Here is an 18072-nt window from a genome sequence, read left to right on the forward strand (position 1 = left end):
AATTGGAAGACAGCCCACAAGCTATAAGAGGAGTGCCAGGCTTGTTAGACAGATAATTGTACTTAATAATTGTAGTCACGGTGACACGGTGGTGCAGTGGTTAGCACTCATGCCTCACAGCAAGAAGGTCCTGGGTTCGATTCCAACACCAGTAGACAGGGGGTGGGACCTTTCTGTGTGGAGTCTGCATGTTCTCCTCGTGTCTGCGTGGGTTCTCTCCAGGTACTCCGGCTTCTTCCCACCATCCAAAGACATGCACTGATAGGTTAATTCTAGTTAGGTAAAAATCTAAATTACCCATAGGTGTGAATGTGAGAGTGATTGTTTGTCTCTATATGTCAGCCCTGCAATGAACTGGCGACTTGTCCAGGGTGTACCCTGCCTTCGCCCCTATGTCGCTGGGATAGGCTCCAAGCGACCCCCGTGACCCTAGTGAGGATAAAGCGGGTTCAGAAAATGAATGAATGAATTGTAGTCATGGTTAACTTTGTGCAGTAATAGGCTGCTCTAACAGTCAGACATGGTGAAAGGAAGTCTTTCTACAGGATCCCCTCTGTTTTAACCAACCGGGGAGAAAAATATAAGGAACTCAGTGCCAGGGCCGGACTGAGACTCATTTTCAGCCCTGGAGTTTCATACCTCAGACCGGCCCACTTTAGATCACGACCGATTATTATTAAAATCATGCAATTCTAATCTTACATGTTATCTTCATCTGTCTCATTTGTGACTAGTGGTTCAGGGTTGTGCTGCTGAGCTGCTCCTCTGTCATCAGTAGACTCTGCTCTCCCTTTCACACTTCCTCCAGTTTCCCTAGACTCGCCTGCACCTGTATCACAATAAAAAATAATATCTACAGACATTTTGACTTATTTAACCAATTAAGATATTTACATTGGCAAAATATGCAGGTGTTAAGCATATTCTGTTAATATGGTTACAAAGCCATGTTAAAATAGCGTGCGTGATGATGTCACACAAAAGCGCGTTACCTGCGTAACTGGAATGTTATGAGCATGCGCAGAATAAAACGGTCTGTGAGTTTTCCCTGACCAAAATGGATAGCGGTCTGTGTTTCTTTTCTCCCGTGAATATTAGCCTATGCTAATTAGCCACGATTGGTAACTGACACGATAGACTGCTGCGTGATGTCGAACGCTACAGGTTATGGGCCCAGTCAAGCAGGCCATAGGTGGCTCAGACTTTTATTCGACGGTGATGAGAAAAGTTACGAACTTTGGGAAACGAGATTCCTCGCGCACATGGAGTTGCGCGGCCTCAGAGAAGTTATCTCAGTGGAGCCGGAGATAGACGATGGAGACGAGGAAGCTCTCGCAGAGGATGAGGCAAAGAACGGAGAGGCATATGCAGAGCTGGTGCAATGTCTGGACAACAAGAGTTTATCACTAGTAATGAGGGACGCCAAACGTGATGGAAGAAGAGCACTGGAGATTCTTCGCGAACATTATGCGGGAAAGGACAAACCCCGCGTTGTAAGTTTGTACTGTGAACTTTCCTCACTCTACAAAACTAGTAATGAAACTGTCACTGACTATATTATCAGAGCAGAGACTATTTTCACGTCATTGAGAAGAGCAGACGAGCTAATTAGTGATGGTCTTCAGATAGCCATGGTAGTCAAGGGGCTACCTGATTCATATAAGCCATTCGTCGTGCACATCACACAGACAAATGATGTTGTAACGTTCGGCGAGTTTAAAACGAAACTGCGAAGTTACGAAAGTACTGAAAAATACGGAAGAAGTGACACGAATGCAGAGGACAATGTGATGAAAACTAGCGGTGCAACAAGGTCACGTGGGAGAGGACGAGGAAAGAAAGTGGATGTGGCTGATGTCGAGTGTTATGCGTGCGGTAAAAAGGGACACTTTGCCAGAACATGTCCTGATGACACGCAAAAGAGAAGAGACGATCGGAGGTGGGACACACTACAAGGAGGAAAAGGGCGCGGTCGAGGACGAGGCCGTGACCATGTGAAGAAAGCTGATGGAGGGACGGAAGCAGAGCCTACGTCCTTCTGTTTCTTCAAGTTAAGTGACTGTCCTACACAAGGAAACAAGAAAGGTCTCTTGGTTGACTGTGGTGCCACATCACACATGATTAATGATGCCACAAAGTTCAAAACAGTTGACAAGAGCTTCAGACCAGAGGACCACATAATCGAGCTTGCTGATGGAACCAAGGTAAGCGGGATGGCAAAGATGAGGGGAGACGCAGAAGTCTGCTTGCTGGACAGCGAGGGACGACGGGTAAAAGCAAGGCTCAAGCAAGCACTCTACATCCCATCGTTTCCACAGAACATCTTCTCAGTCAAAACAGCAACAGCCAATGGAGCAGAGGTCCGCTTCAGGGACGGTGATGACTGGCTGGTCAACAAGGATGGTACCAAGTTCAAAATGGACGTGTATGGTAGGCTGTATTACCTTAGCACAGTGGAAGATGAAAATGTTGATGAAGTGTGTGGTTGTCATGATATTCAAACATGGCATAGAATACTTGGTCATTGTAATTTTGATGATGTTGCAAAATTAGAAAAAGTAGTTGAAGGGATGTCCATAAAAGGGAAAAATGACAAATCCAATCAAAACTGTGAAATATGCATTCAGGGCAAATTTACACAAAGTAGAAACAGACAGGCAGATGCTAAAGCTACAACTGTACTAGAACTAGTACACACAGATTTGTGTGGCCCTATAGAACCAGTAGATAAGGATGGATACAGATATGCAATAGCATTTACTGATGATTACAGTGGGATGATTTTTCCATACTTTATCAAAGCAAAGAGTGACACAACAAAAGCTACAGAAAAATTCATAGCAGACATAGCTCCATTTGGAAAGATAAAATGCATGAGGTCTGATAATGGTACAGAATTTACCGGGCAGGAGTTCCAGATTTTACTTAGGAGTAACGGGATAAGGCACGAGACAAGTGCGCCCTACTCACCCCATCAGAATGGAACTGCAGAGAGAGGTTGGAGAACCTTATTTGAGATGGCGAGATGTATGCTATTAGAGAGCAACCTCCCAAAACAATTATGGACCTATGCTGTACAGACAGCAGCTCAAATCCGCAACAGATGTTACAGTAGGCGACTAGAGCAGACACCTTACCATGTTTTCACAGGAAAAACACCTAACCTATCTAACATGAACTTATTTGGTTCTGAATGCTACGTTTATAAGCAGGACAAGAAGAAGCTGGATTCTAGATGTGAAAAGGGGATCTTTGTGGGCTATGATAAATATAGTCCGGCATACAATGTGTATTATCCTGAGACAGGAAGAGTCCTAAAACATAGGCTGGTAAAATTCATCACCAAAGGTAGTGCAGATAGCCAGACTCAGACAGATTGTGACATGGGGGACAACATTGAAGTTTATGGAAATACACCACAGAAGATGATTTATCAGGGCCAGAGAGAGCCCAAAGAGAGTCAAGGGTCCAGTGTTGGAGAAACTACTGAGACAGGTCCATCCCATGTAGATAGTACTCAGAGAGAACAAGAAGAAAGGAGATATCCAATGAGGCAGAGAAAGGCTCCGGAATACTTAAATGAGTATCAGTGCAAAGTTGAGTGTAATGATGATGTAATGGAAAATGTAGATTATTTCTACAGAGTGACTTATGATGTACCTAAAACATTCAGAGAGGCTATGAGCTCTAAAAAATCAAAAATGTGGACTGATGCAATGAAAGAGGAGATGAACTCTTTGACAGAGAATGACACTTTCATTTTGACCCCACTGCCAAAAGGCAAACAAGCAGTGGGAGGTCGCTGGGTGTATGCAGTGAAAGAGGGCCCAGATGGTTCTGAGACTTGTAAAGCCAGATATGTGGCAAAAGGGTATGGTCAAGTGGAAGGGATTGACTATAAAGAGACTTTTTCACCAACAGCTAACATGACCTCTGTCCGAGCGTTGATGCAGGTGGCTGTACAGGAGGATCTTACCCTACATCAAATGGATGTGAAGACTGCTTACCTCCATGCTACGATGGACTGTGAGGTATATATGGAACAACCGGAAGGTTTTGAGATCAAATCAGAAACAGGAGAACACTTAGTGTGTAAACTCAACAAATCATTGTATGGTTTAAAACAGTCCGGACGTAACTGGAATATTTTACTACATGATCACCTTACAAAGAATGGTTTTGTACAAAATGATGCTGATCATTGTGTTTATACCAGAGAATCTGAGAATGAGAAAGTCATACTATTAGTATGGGTTGATGACTTAATCATAGCAGCAAGTAACAACACCTTACTCAGCGAGGTAAAAGAAATGTTGAAGAAAAGGTTTAAGATGAAAGATATGGGTCCACTTAAACACTTCCTAGGTATTGATTTTAGTCATAGTGATGGAGAGATCAAAATGACTCAAAAGAGACACATAGAGAAGATGTTGACAAAATTCGGAATGTCTGAATGTAAACCAAGATCCACCCCATGTGAGCAAAAGTTGAATTTTGACAATGAGGGTGAGATTATTGATCCAACAGGATATAGAGAGATAATAGGTAGCTTGATTTATATTATGACATGTACAAGACCTGACCTGAGCTGGATTGTTGGAAAACTTTCACAGCACCTAACAGAACCAAAGCAGCAGCATTGGGTTGCAGCAAAACACTTACTGAGGTACTTAAAGGGTACCGTAGATCAAGAATTACATTATCAAAAATGTCAGAAAAACCTACAGCTTGAGGGATATAGTGATGCTGATTGGGCAGCTGATAAAAATGATAGAAGAAGCACAACTGGGTACTGTTTCAGTTTAACTCAAAATGGTCCAGTCATATCATGGAAGAGTAGAAAACAGCCTACGGTGGCATTATCCACCTGCGAAGCCGAATACATGGCACTAGCAGCCACTACTCAAGAGAGTATGTACCTTGTACAACTGTTGAAAGGGATAGATAGTAGTAATCAACATGTACCTGTCAAGATATATGAAGACAACCAGGGGGCGATAGCTTTGTCTAAGAACCCAGTATGCAGGCAAAGAAGCAAACATGTGGATATAAAATACCACTTTGTACGGTCTGCACACAGAGAAGGGAAAATTTTCATAGAATACTGCCCTACTGTGAATATGGTAGCAGATGTCTGTACCAAACCAGTGACAAAAACAAAATTTGAGAGGTTCAAGGGATATTTGTTTGGAGAATAATAGGAACTGACGTATGTAAGTACATTTTGGAGAGGAATGTGAACTGTCACATGTAATTTTTTTTTGAGGTTTTCAGAACACTGCCAGTATACCAAATGTTTCATTTTTGGAAATATGTACTTTATTTTTATTTACCAGTATAGAGAGCTATAAACATGTCTTTGAGTGGGAGTGTTAAGCATATTCTGTTAATATGGTTACAAAGCCATGTTAAAATAGCGTGCGTGATGATGTCACACAAAAGCGCGTTCACCTGCGTAACTGGAATGTTATGAGCATGCGCAGAATAAAACGGTCTGTGAGTTTTCCCTGACCAAAATGGATAGCGGTCTGTGTTTCTTTTCTCCCGTGAATATTAGCCTATGCTAATGAGCCACGATTGGTAACTGACACGATAGACTGCTGCGTGATGTCGAACGCTACAGCAGGCTTATTTAATATTACTTCATGCTATTGCCTTTCAGTTGTGGGCTTTGTGTATTTACTGTCTCACTTCTAATGATCAAAAATAAAATAGGCCAGTACTATGGTTTGGGTCTAGAAAGTGGTTTTACTGGAACTAATGCTTGTTCACACAGTCTGTTCCAACAGCTCACCTTTTCCTTCCATCCTGACAGGAACAATCCCCTCATCACTACTGGCTCCTGGCTCTGCTTCTGACACTAAAACACATTTTAAAAATGGTCATAATTCTCAGCACAAATCTTCTATTTTCAAAGCCTTGGTGTCAGTTTCATTCATGTAGTGCTGAATCCTGGAGCATCTCAGAGCACCTTTCATATTGAACAGACCTACACCATACTCTTCATTGTAGTCTATTTATTCTAATAATCTTCCCTCTCTGAGCAGTCCTACCTGCCCACTCTGGACTTGTGGGCTCATGGCTGGTGTCTGCTGCTGGATCTGCTTTCTGACTCTGAGGAGCTACAAGACAAAGTTTCCCAGTTCTGTGGCGTCGCATCATACTATTATTTAAATTACATAACATTATGTTCCACGCCACAATGCCACACAGTTCACTGACTCGATAGTTAACTAACTTGAAAGGTGGTTTACCCATTTCATTGTCCTTAGTTTCCAACCGGGAGGTAGTTTTTGTGGAAAAAGTTGCCGATTTTGGCACATTTGGCTGAGTTTGCTTCCAGAGCTTTCCTCTTTTTAATTCTTGCCTTCTCCACACCACCCTTGCTCTTTCTATTATCCATGTTTCAAACAGCAAACACAGCTGACCATGGACAGCCTACAGAGCACAGATGGTATATGCTCCACAGCTACAGTACAGAGCTACTAACCGTATGCAAGGACAGATTACGTCAGGTCATGGTGTGTCTGCAAAAAAGAGGAAGAAAACAAACAGATGGCTAGTAGAGGGGGTGGGGCCCAGGAACAGCGGCTGCAGATTACGTAATCAACTCAGTGCTATGACTGAACACCGGCCCCCAATAAATAAATAAATAAATAAAATATTAAATACATATTTAAAGTGAACTCCGGCCCTCGCAGCCTAAATATTTCACCGGCCCACCAGGAATTGTCCCGGTCCTCCCGATTAGACAGTCCGGGCCTGCTCAGTGCCCAGAGACAGAGTACTAAGTATGGTAGTAGACCTACGGTCACCTGTCGGCTGTATATTAACCTCCTGAAACCCAGGAAAGTGAAAATCTTTTAGCTTTTTTACATTAAACAGTTGTCTTATTTGGAAACTGCAGAATGCAACAGTTTTTTCAGATACATTTTTGAAATTATTCTTATTTATTTATTTATTTATTTAATGGAATGTCATTTGCAATGGACAACATTTTTTTTTAAGTAAAACTGTCAAACTTCTGTCCCCTACAGAGGACAAAAATGCATTGCTGGGTCTCAGGAGGTTAAGTATAACCATTAAAAGTGGTGAACAATAGGGATGGTACAGGTCATCCACGGTTCAGTATGAATTGTGTTTCTTGGGTCGCGGTTAAGGCATGAGGTTCGACTGGGGCCAGACGTGGAGCTTGAGCTCCATTTGCTTCAATGTCCTTCAGTGATTTGGTTCTATTGACTGTGGATCCCTCTGGGACCAGCAGAAAATACACAGATGGAGGTTGTTCTTCCAGGTGCTGTGGAACTCCATGGTGATCCCAGAGGTCATACAGAGACAGAACCCCCTCGTGTCCATCAAGTGCTGCTGTCGTGGTAGTGGAGTTCCAGACCACTGGTACTTCCTTCACAGAGACCACAGGGGTTCTGTCTCTGTATGACCTCTGGGATCGCCATGGAGTTCCACAGCTCCTGGAAGAACAACCTCCATCTGTGTGTTTTCTGCTGGTTCCAGAAGGACTTTGAGTCCTCATGGTTTGGAATAACCACCTGTTGCTAACATGTACCAAATAAATAGTAACCCAAATTTATGGTTGTCTTGTATCAAGTTAAAGGGGTCATATTTTGCTAAACCCACTTTATTAGTCTGTGGTACATTTATTTGTGTATTTGGACCCTAATAGTTCAAAAAGTTTGAATTTGAACCCTCCAGGTGCTGCAAAGCTATGTTTAGATTCATTTTGACAAAAATCAAGTGGATTTCTACAACCTGTTTTAATTCCTTCTTAATTTGTTGTGTGTATATAACTAGTTGCATCATGACATGACATGTAAGGTCAAGACTTCTGACGAACATTTCTCTAAGTACGCCATAGTTGTTTTTCAGCAGCAGCGGTTGTAGTCCAAACTGAAACTATGTCCAAACTTCGAGCTGATTACCTAAAATGTTCAGTTGTTGGCTGTATTAATGAACACCAGTGGATGAACAGGACAGAGCAGCACAGCCAACAACCTGAAGGGGGTGGGGCATGAAGTGGCTCATTTGCATTTAAAGGGCCAGCGCTCAAAACAACCTTTCTGGTGTCATTACTCATGCTGCATTCCAGAGTCCTGGGAGGTAGAAAATATCTCACTTGGAGTTAACTACATTCTACCTCAAAGTATTCCAGGTGATCCATGTTGAACATAAACAACAAACATGGAGATCACAGATCTAAGCTCCTATTTGCTTTGTTACTGAAGAGGCATTTTGACTGTCGACGGTCCAGTGTAATCATATATGCAAACGAGACGGAAGAAGCAAAATGATGGATGAACTAATTATACATTGTGAAGATTTTTTTCATTGTGAACTTGCACACTGTGTGCCACCATTATTGTGTTGACATCACGATGTAGTTTGTGGTGAGGTCGGGGTACTTCAAACTGGCCCCACTTTGCATCTAGGACTGTAGAAAATAAAATAAGGTAGAAAATAAAATAAGGTAAATAATGTAAAGAGACACTGTTTGGAGAAGGCCCTGCATGTGTCTTTTCATGGAAGAAGGCCCTGCTGATGATTCTGCAGGTGCAAGCTTTTGTAAATAATTGTGAAAGGAAGATTCTCTGCTGGTTGTGGTATGAAGTTCCGTGACCGGCTGCTGACCCTGCAAACCATGTTGACCATGGTAGGCCGGGTTGGTGCTGGCTTAATAACTTCTGGGCAGTACGCCCAGACCATCTAGTGACTCAGCTGCATTACTTAATTTAAAAAGAAACAAAACAAGTGATAAGAAGACCAAAATGAACGAGTGTGGTATGCAGCAAGTAGGGTAAATGGCACAGATGTGCCTGACCAAAGATGGTCTTAATGGGGGGAGCTTCCGGGGGTGATAGAAACCGTGGGATGGTTTCTGCAAGTGGAAAAACACCCTGAACCTTCTAGAAGGATGGGAAAAAGGGTATAAAAGCTTGTGAATTCAGAACGACGTCGGCTCTTCTCCGGAGAACCGTCCCGTGTGTTTACTTTGTGTGCTTCATGAATAAACACAGGTAAGGCTCTGAAGACTGACTGGCTCGGCTCATCTTTGATGCAGAAGTGTCTGTATCAGATCACCACTTAGTAATAGAGTATAGTTAAGTTTTTTAACTTCTATTAAAATAGGACTTAGTATTCAGTTACGGTAAATTAGTGTCAGAATATAGTCTTCATTTGATTTTGACTGACGGGAAACTCCCACAACAGGACCTCCGGCTTGGAAAGGTGTTCCAGTGCATTTTACTGAGTTGAACGTTGGAAACTTCCCATCTCCCAGGACTCTGAAATGCAGCATCAGAAATAGGGTTGAAGGTGGGCCTGTGGACTTTAATTAATGAAGAATTCACTTGCCCGATAAAAGGTTAAAAGTCTACAAATGAAGACAGTATGCTTCTCATGGTAATCATACATATTAATGTGGTAGAAAATCATTGATGCCGCTATTAACAGATGCAATAACTTTTTTTTTTTTTTTTACAAAAGTATTCCCCATGCCGTCAGTAGCTGTAACCGTCTCTGTTGCATGGGTTTTGGTCATCTTTTTGCAGCAATCAACTATAAACCGCAGAAATGCGGTCTATAACACATTGAAATCGCATTTAAGGGTCGATCAAAAGATTAAGTTGTTTACGAAGAAAATACGTACATTTGTGTGTTTCTTTCATCACACTGCTGCACTTTTTGGCTATGTTTACCTCCATCTTGCCAACAGTTCGAACAGAATTATGGGAAACTTCTCCTACCCCTCCATTTGTAGTGTGGTCCTGAAATATCTCTGTTGTGATTCCTATACTGCCCTCCGCCTTAGCCCTTCCCCTCTGAATAATCGAGAATCAGGACCACACTACCCCTTCACGTGTACGCGCAAAACGGAGGGTTGGGGGTAAGGGGGAGGGCCAAGGGGTGAATTGGGATTCAGCCATACTGTATGAGTCTTGACAGATATGGATGTAAAGTGCTGCTTGAGTGGTTAGCAGAGGCAAACAATTTTAAGGCACTAATTCCCATGAACTGTATCATATTGATTGTCCTTTGCTGTGCGTTTGATTCCCAGCAGTAGAAAATGTTTGGGGAGGTGTTTTTGAAGTGAGAGAAAGCAGAGTTTGCCCTGTGTACACATGTGCTGTCCCTGTCTGTCAGAGGTTAAAAGACAGTTTCAGCTGCCTGGACTCATATTGGAGGGTGTCGTCATGGAGAGAGCTGCTGTGAGCATCGCCCTCCTAGGGGTGCTGCTGGCTGTGGTCACCACACTACCAAACAAGGTGAGGAAACAATTGTTATCCCATTGCAAAGGACACTTACACTGGTAACGTATTAGAGGCTTGTGTTTGAGTGTGTTTCGGCTTACGGTACAGTTAGGTCAGATTCCCACAGTGGGGTATGCATACCCCCAGGGGTACTTGGAAGACGCCCAAGGGATACTTGAATTTTTTTTTAGTTAAAATACATTAAATAAGTCATCATGTACTGAAAACAAAATAAATAATAAGAATTAATGCTGAAATATAAAACACAATAAATGCATTCATATAATAGTTTTATTGTCAGTCATCTTGTTTAAGCTTTGGAAACATTTTACGAACATTTCTATTTTAGATTATTCAACATGACTTTATTTGAGTGGCTGAGTAATTATTTTTTGTTGATGAAAGATTCATTTATTAATTAATGACCAATTTACTTATTTTTCTTAACAATGAAAGGGCACTTTTCAATTTATTGTTGCATAAAAATTGACTTTAAAAAAAAAAATGTTATTTTTTATATATTACAGTTAAATATATGTTGTTTGTTTACAAATTTTGAAAATATAAAGAGACACCTTTGGCACAGGAACAAATTTTGCCTAATTTTTTTCATTCAGAAATGCTGAAGTGAGAATTGGGGTACTTGGCCAACAAAAAGTATATTTCAGGGGGTAGGTTGAGTTAGATTAAGGTAAGAGTTTGGGCCAAGCAGTTACATAAAATGACGTAACTGTGAGTGTATTTGTGTATTTATTTTTATATCCCATGGATTTTGAAGTGACTGAATAATGTAGAGTTTGGAATACCAGGGGGACCTGCTGTCACTGTGAGAACAAAACCAAAGTCTGCAAACTGATTTTTGAGAATTAAGACTTGGTTTTAGGGTTGAGGTTAGTATAAGGACATAGGGAATGGGTGTTAATGGACTGTCTATAAAGATATAGCCATACTACTGTGTGTGCAAGCTGCTGTCTTTTTAACACATTAGGTGCATGGGAATATTTGTCAAGTTATTTCCATTTAAAATTCAACTACAAGGTAAGAAAAAAAAGGAAATCAACTGGGTGTTTCTGCTGTCAGACCAATTAAATTTCACTCATGTCTCCAACAATTTTTTTTTTTTTACTATCAGTTGATCTTTGGTCAGAGCAAGGAAAATCAATCAACAGCCAACACAATCAAATAAACTGTTTTCTTTATTGTGAAATGTGTTTGCTGTGTTTGCTCAGGACGACTGGGACATCTACAGCTTCCACATCAACTCTACAGTGAGCAGTCGTTATGCCACCACTGTCATCACCAGCCGTGTGGCCAATCGTATGGACGAGTCAAAGGAAATTGAGTTCCATGTTCGTATTCCAAAGAACGCCTTCATCAGTAAATTCAGAATGTGGGTGTGAAATGTTGGTGTTGTCCATTCACGTTTAAGCATCATTAGACGTCAAACACTGAGGAAACATGAGCTGTTCAGGAGCACATACATACAGTATAACCAAAGCTTGTTCTCTTTAGGTTTATGGATGGGGAAGTGTACGATGGTGTTGTGAAAGCTAAGGAGCAGGCTCAGCAGCAGTACACTGAGGCTGTGTCCCGAGGCCAAAGTGCAGGGATTGTCAGGTACAAAGATAGAGTTAAAACCCATGCAGTTCAAACAGAAATCTCAATGTTCACAGAATGGGAATAATGATTTCTGTTGTAGTTCTGTTGGGAGGACCCTAGAGGAGTTTAAGACCTCTGTGAATGTGGCTGCTCACAAAAAGGTGACCTTTGAACTCACGTATGAGGAGCTGCTGAAACGTAAGCTCGGTAAATATGAGCTCCAAATCCATGCTCGGCCCATGCAGCCTGTTAAAGATTTCAAGGTTGGTCATGTTGGAATAATTCAGTGACTGAGGTTTAAGAAAACAATGTTGTTAATGATCAAGATCATTTAATTGTATATATTTAATTTGTTTAATATTATTTCATATTTTCTAACACAGGTTGATGTGTACATCCATGAGGAAGCCGGCATTAATTTCTTGGAAGTTAAAGGAGGACTGAGCACCAAAGCTCTGGGAAACGCAATCACCAAAACACTTGCAGACAAACAGGTAAGAGTGTGTTGTAATCAGTCAGCAAACTCTGTGGGTGAAGAGTGAGCCAAAATACTATTTCTTGAATGTCCACATCAGGTTGACTTCAAAAGAGATTCTATTCCTGTGAACCCCTGTGTAAAAATACCCAACCTCAGGCTGAAATAAACATATTTACAACCTGGTACAAAAGTGGATTTGGTCTTTACAGCTAATTTGTCTTTTCACGACAAGTATATGGAGTGAATATTTATATAACTCATCTGTGTTCAGGTTTAACATTAAGGTTTATATTAGGATGTCACATCATAGCATGTGTGGTGTTTTTTAATCAATTACTTTTCCATCATTTAACTCTCAATAGCCAACAAGCTAACAGTGGTTAATGTCGGCTGGTGAGCTGACAGCATTTCAGTCAGCCTGAGGGGAAATTACAAAATAACTTTATCCAATACAACAAACAAACAAACAAACAAACAAAAACAATAAAAAATACAACTGCAGTTTTTGAGAAATAATTTGTGGCAGGGTTAGGGCTCCATATTTTATATATTTATTTATTTGTTTATTTTGAATGTATGTGTTTAAGCTACTTTTACATTGGCTTCATTTTGGAGCCAAGGTCCTTGCCCCTTGTGCAGCACATATTTTATTTTGGAATACATGTGTCAGATAGTACTATTCTTATGTGGAACAACTGGGTTTCCAGTGCAAATTGGGCAGTTAAGTGTTTTGTTTTTTCCAAAAGACCTTCACAACAACAGTTCACAAACCAGTGGGTGATGACACAGAGGCTTCATCCACTATTTTTATAGTCAATAGCTGTAATGCAGATTTTAGACTAGTATTCAACTAACCTCTCTTTTTATTTACTTAAGTCTTAGAGTATATGCAATATGTACAATCCTCTAATGTGCTCTGTTACTGTTTGTGTGACCTCCCACTAGTTCTCCAGCGACACAGTCCAGTAGAAATGAATTGGCATTTAATGCTTTTTTTTTTTACTTCATTTTTTTCATCCATTTTCTGACCTTATTTTACTGTATAAGGTTATTGCTATTTTTGGTGTTGGTCAACACTCTTTAAAACACGAATTATCCTTTTTCTAGGCGTGGGTTTATTTCTACCCAACAGAAGATCAACAGAAAACATGTGACAGCTGTGGAGAGCAGGGTATGAATGGAGATCTGGTGATTGTTTATGATGTCAACAGGGACACCACATTAGGAGACATCACGGTACATATACCATTCTTTGTCACATATCATATGCCAATATCCTCTCGTCTCTTCTGTTTTCTAACCAAACGTTCTTTGAACTCCCTTCAAGGCATCTGCTGGGTATTTTGTTCATCATTTTGCTCCATCTAGTCTGACTCGCATTCCAAAAAATGTTGTTTTTGTTATTGACCAAAGTGGTTCCATGAGCGGCAGAAAAATACATCAGGTAAAGTGTCTGAACATTATAAGTTTTTCTCTTAATAAAATTTCAATTTCAAGTAATGTTTGTCTAACTTGAAAAAATGTATTTCTATTTCTTCAATAAAAGATCTACTCCTGATTTGTGAATGTTTTTGTATTTTTCTTCCAGACCCGAATAGCTTTAATCCATATACTGAATGATCTGGCAGAAGAAGATTTTTTTGGTCTCATCACTTTTGATGGTAACATCTTTCATTGGAAACGAGAACTTGTTCAAGCAAACCAGCAAAATGTGGGAAGTGCCAAGGAATTTGCACGGAATATTCGTGACAGAGGATGTGAGATCCTTCAGCAATTATTTTTGGCCTATGAATATGTGGCCTAAGAATCTCCTCGGTAAAACATTTTGTTTTATCTTATTTCAGCCACAGACATTAATAGAGCGGTGCTAGAAGGTGCACGAATGCTGAATGCACATCCAAGAGAAGGTTCAGCATCTATCCTTATACTCCTCACTGATGGAGACCCAACATCCGGTTAGTATTTATTATACACTTTAAAAAAAACCTTAAAAAAAACACACAAACAAAACAACAGAGGGCGACATGGTGGTGCAGTGGATAGCACTTGTGCCTCAGAGCAAGAAGGTTGGGGAACCGAGTACTTTTCTTGTTGTCTCTGTGTCAGCCCTGTGATGAACTGGCAACATGTCCAGGGTGTAGCCTGCCTTTGCCCATAAGTAGCTGGGACAGGCTCCAGTGACCCTAGTGAGGAAAAAGCGGGTTCAGAAAATGAATGAATGAATAAAAAAAATACACATATGCATGTGCAAAACTAACTAAAGGAACGCAACGGAGGCCATTTTTCTACTTTTCTCCACTGAAAATCACGAGATACCTTTTTAAAACACGTCTTGTACCTTTGCAGGAGAGACAAATCGTGAAAGAATACAATCAAATGTAAAAAAGGCCATCGCAAGTAAATTCCCCCTCTACTGTCTTGGATTTGGTTTTGATGTCAATTTTGAGTTCCTTGAGAGCATGTCACTGCAGAACGATGGTGTGGCACGGCGGATTTATGAAGACTCTGATGCTGATTTGCAATTGAAGGTATTTCAAAGTGGTTAAATGTTGTAAAATCTTTGTACATTCTGTAATTCGCCACATTTCTATTCATGAACCAGTGCTGACTGGACAGAGGACTCATATCAGTGTTCATATGTCATCAGGGTTTCTATGAAGAGGTGGCCACTCCACTGTTGACTGATGTGACGATGATCTATATTGGTGGGACTAATCTAACCCAGACTAACTTCAGTCAGTATTATAATGGCTCTGAGATTGTGGTAGCCGGTCAGATCACTGACAACAACATTGAAACCTTCACTCCACAAGTTCTGGCCATCTCTGTAAGGAACACATGTTCACTGTATGTGCTCTCACGTTCGAAAGGGTTTATGAAAGCCACTGTGTTAAGTAACATTATTTATGACATTATGACAGAGAAATACAAGAATGACATTTACAAACACCGACGTCACAGTGGAATTAACTGGGACAATATCCGACAACCGCATCCAGAGGGTCTGGGCCTACCTCACAGTCAAACAACTTCTGGAGAAAGAGTGAGTGTGATTTTAAAAGTCTCTATATTCTTAGTGCACTGGGTCTTCATTGGCAAGATTACTGATAAAACCTTTGCCTGTTTTTCAATGTAACAGTTCAGTGTGTAAGTTATAGTGGGATGTAGTTGCAGAAATAGAATCTGATGTTCTATGTTGTATGTTTTGATTTTAAGTAATATTTTTCCAAACAGGCTGCAATTATCTGGACCTGAAAAAGAGACGGTGAAGAAAGAAGCCATGGAGTTATCACTCAAGTACAGCTTTGTGACTCCACTTACATCCATGGTGGTCACCAAGCCCCCAGGTGAAAGAACAGATGTACTTCATAAACCCAAGGAAGGAGAAAGACTTGATCATCACAGTCAAGGACCTGCAAGTAAACAATATTACACATTCTCCGGCAACGAAAAAAGTCACACACAAAATGTTGGTTCTGGTAATATACCATTTCATCAGGGAAGAAAAATTCCAATGATGTTCAATCGTGGTCATTCAGTACATTCAGGTAGGCAGCTGACTTATTGAACATATAATGTTGCTGAACATAGACCGGACCAACTGAAACATCCCCAGAACATTACACTGCCCCCACAGGCTTGTACTGTTGGCACCAGGCATGATGGGTGAATCACAGCCAAATCTTTATGCAAACACATCAGGGTTCAGGTTACCTTAAAAAAAACTGTTATATAATATATATTATCTTCCTTTCAAATTAAACCTAACACACACATAGGCCTACACTTATTGTGATATAAGCCCAATCCAAAATATTGGGTTCCTTTAAAATGGTGAACATGAAACTTCAGTATATGGTAATTATATGTTAGAGGTAGTCGCCTGTCCAGGTTTGCTCCTGGTTATGGTGGAGGAAGTGAGTAATTTTCTTTGCAGTATATAGTTACAGTATAATAATACAGTGTTTTTTTTAGTCAACTACTTAATGCTGGACTATTCAGTGTTTCAGTTAAAAATAGTTTAAATTAAAAAATCTGACATAGATCAAAAAATATTTTTATTCTGTAAAAACAGCAAACATGAAACTTCATTGACTAGCAATAATGTCTGTGTTTTTGATTGTAGCAGGTGCAGGTGTAGGTGCAGCTGGTCGTGGAGGTGGAGGTAGATGGCGCCCATTTGGCAGCGGTTACGGTATCTCACCTTATTTCCCAATTGCACATGAGTAATTTTTATATATACATACATACACACACACACACACACACACACACACACATATGTATGTATGTGTGTGTGTGTGTATATATATACACACACACACACACACACACACACACACATATATATATATATATATATATATATGTATGTATGTATGTATGTATGTATGTATATGTATATATATATATATATATATATATATATATATACATATATACATATATATATATATATATATATATATATATATGTATATACACATATATATATATATACAGGATGGGGAAGCAAAATTTATAATATTTTGTGGCAGGGATTGAAAGACAGTGTATGACCAGTTAGTTTATTGAAAGTCATGAGAATTTATTTGCCACAAGAAAATTGACATAATAGAAAATGTTTTTATTCTACGTGTCCTCCTTCTTTCTCAATAACTGCCTTCACACACTTCCTGAAACTTGCGCAAGTGTTCCTCAAATATTCGGGTGACAACTTCTCCCATTCTTCTTTAATAGTATCTTTAAGAAAGTCGACATTGCTGTGTGATGTTCTATTGGTAGCATGTTCTAAAACGCCTCAAATAGCATAATCCAGAGGGTTTAGATCTGGGCTAGAAGGCGGCCATAAACATGATTCCCAAAAATTGCTAAAGTTGGATTTACAGAAATCTTGTATTTTTCTAGCTGTGTGGGCTGGAGCACCATCCTGTGTCCATACATAATTACCATCTGGGTAGTTTGCTTTAAGCCATGGCAATACCTGGTATCTCAGAGTCTTGTAGTAAGTATTAACATTGATTTTTTTCGTCAGCTTTGTAGAATTTTATAGGCATTTTCTTTCCATCGGAAGCCACAACACCAAAAGCCATAACTTGAGCAGGATGTTTCGTTCTGAATGTCCCCTTAACCTCAGCTTTCAATTTTGTGATAAATCTGTCATTTCTGCGGTTCAGAACAGCAACGACAGTGAAGATCTTTTCATCTGAAAAGATCGTTACAATGGAGGACTTTTTCTTGAACCATGTAATAATTTTCTTGCACCTTTCCAATCTCTTTTCCTTCATAGCTGTTGTCAACAAGTGTTTTGGTGTTCTTGTGTAAGATTTTAACTTCAAATCATATTTTACTGCGTTTCTAACGGTCTTGTCGTCTATTTCAAGTTCAGTTGCCATTTTTCTCATGGGTTTGGTTGGATCCTTTAGGATTTTGGATTTGAGAGCTTTAATAAAAGCTTTAGTACATTTTTTGTTGCTTCCTCCACCTCCAGACTTTCTCGTAATAGTTTTGCTCATAGTCATTCTCTTCTTTACATTATAAACAGTCTTTATGGACACTCCAACTATTTTTGAAATCTCCTTTGGTGTGACGAGTGCATTCAGCAAATCACACACTCTTTGACGTTTGCTTTCCTGATTACTCATATGGGCAAAAGTTTCTGAAAAGGTATGGATAATAGTGTTAGGTATGATTATGACATCAATATATGTTTGGTTTCAAAACAATTGACAT

General features: G+C 40.0%; 1 protein-coding gene across 6 annotated transcripts in view; it reads left to right on the top strand.

The window, feature by feature from the left end:
* Nucleotides 1–18072, top strand: part of LOC115418910 (inter-alpha-trypsin inhibitor heavy chain H3-like) — a 41733-nt gene that overhangs the window by 19695 nt on the left and 3966 nt on the right. For 2 of the 6 annotated variants that reach the window (XM_030133457.1, XM_030133458.1), the window contains exons 4-17: nucleotides 10156–10277; nucleotides 11492–11652; nucleotides 11775–11879; nucleotides 11962–12124; nucleotides 12245–12355; nucleotides 13447–13575; nucleotides 13667–13783; nucleotides 13928–14096; nucleotides 14184–14294; nucleotides 14686–14867; nucleotides 14987–15166; nucleotides 15261–15382; nucleotides 15574–15758; nucleotides 16466–16534. In XM_030133457.1, coding sequence (XP_029989317.1) covers nucleotides 10156–10277; nucleotides 11492–11652; nucleotides 11775–11879; nucleotides 11962–12124; nucleotides 12245–12355; nucleotides 13447–13575; nucleotides 13667–13783; nucleotides 13928–14096; nucleotides 14184–14294; nucleotides 14686–14867; nucleotides 14987–15166; nucleotides 15261–15382; nucleotides 15574–15758; nucleotides 16466–16534 — 1926 coding nt within the window. Of the gene's footprint in view, nucleotides 1–3616; nucleotides 4032–8763; nucleotides 9415–10155; nucleotides 10278–11491; nucleotides 11653–11774; nucleotides 11880–11961; nucleotides 12125–12244; nucleotides 12356–13446; nucleotides 13576–13666; nucleotides 13784–13927; nucleotides 14097–14183; nucleotides 14295–14685; nucleotides 14868–14986; nucleotides 15167–15260; nucleotides 15383–15573; nucleotides 15759–16465; nucleotides 16535–18072 lie in introns of those variants that run through there. The other 4 variants (XM_030133462.1, XM_030133460.1, XM_030133459.1 and 1 more) reach the window with 4 other exon arrangements.

This window comes from Sphaeramia orbicularis, chromosome 5, assembly GCF_902148855.1.
Source record: "Sphaeramia orbicularis chromosome 5, fSphaOr1.1, whole genome shotgun sequence".
Lineage (NCBI taxonomy): Eukaryota > Metazoa > Chordata > Actinopteri > Kurtiformes > Apogonidae > Sphaeramia > Sphaeramia orbicularis.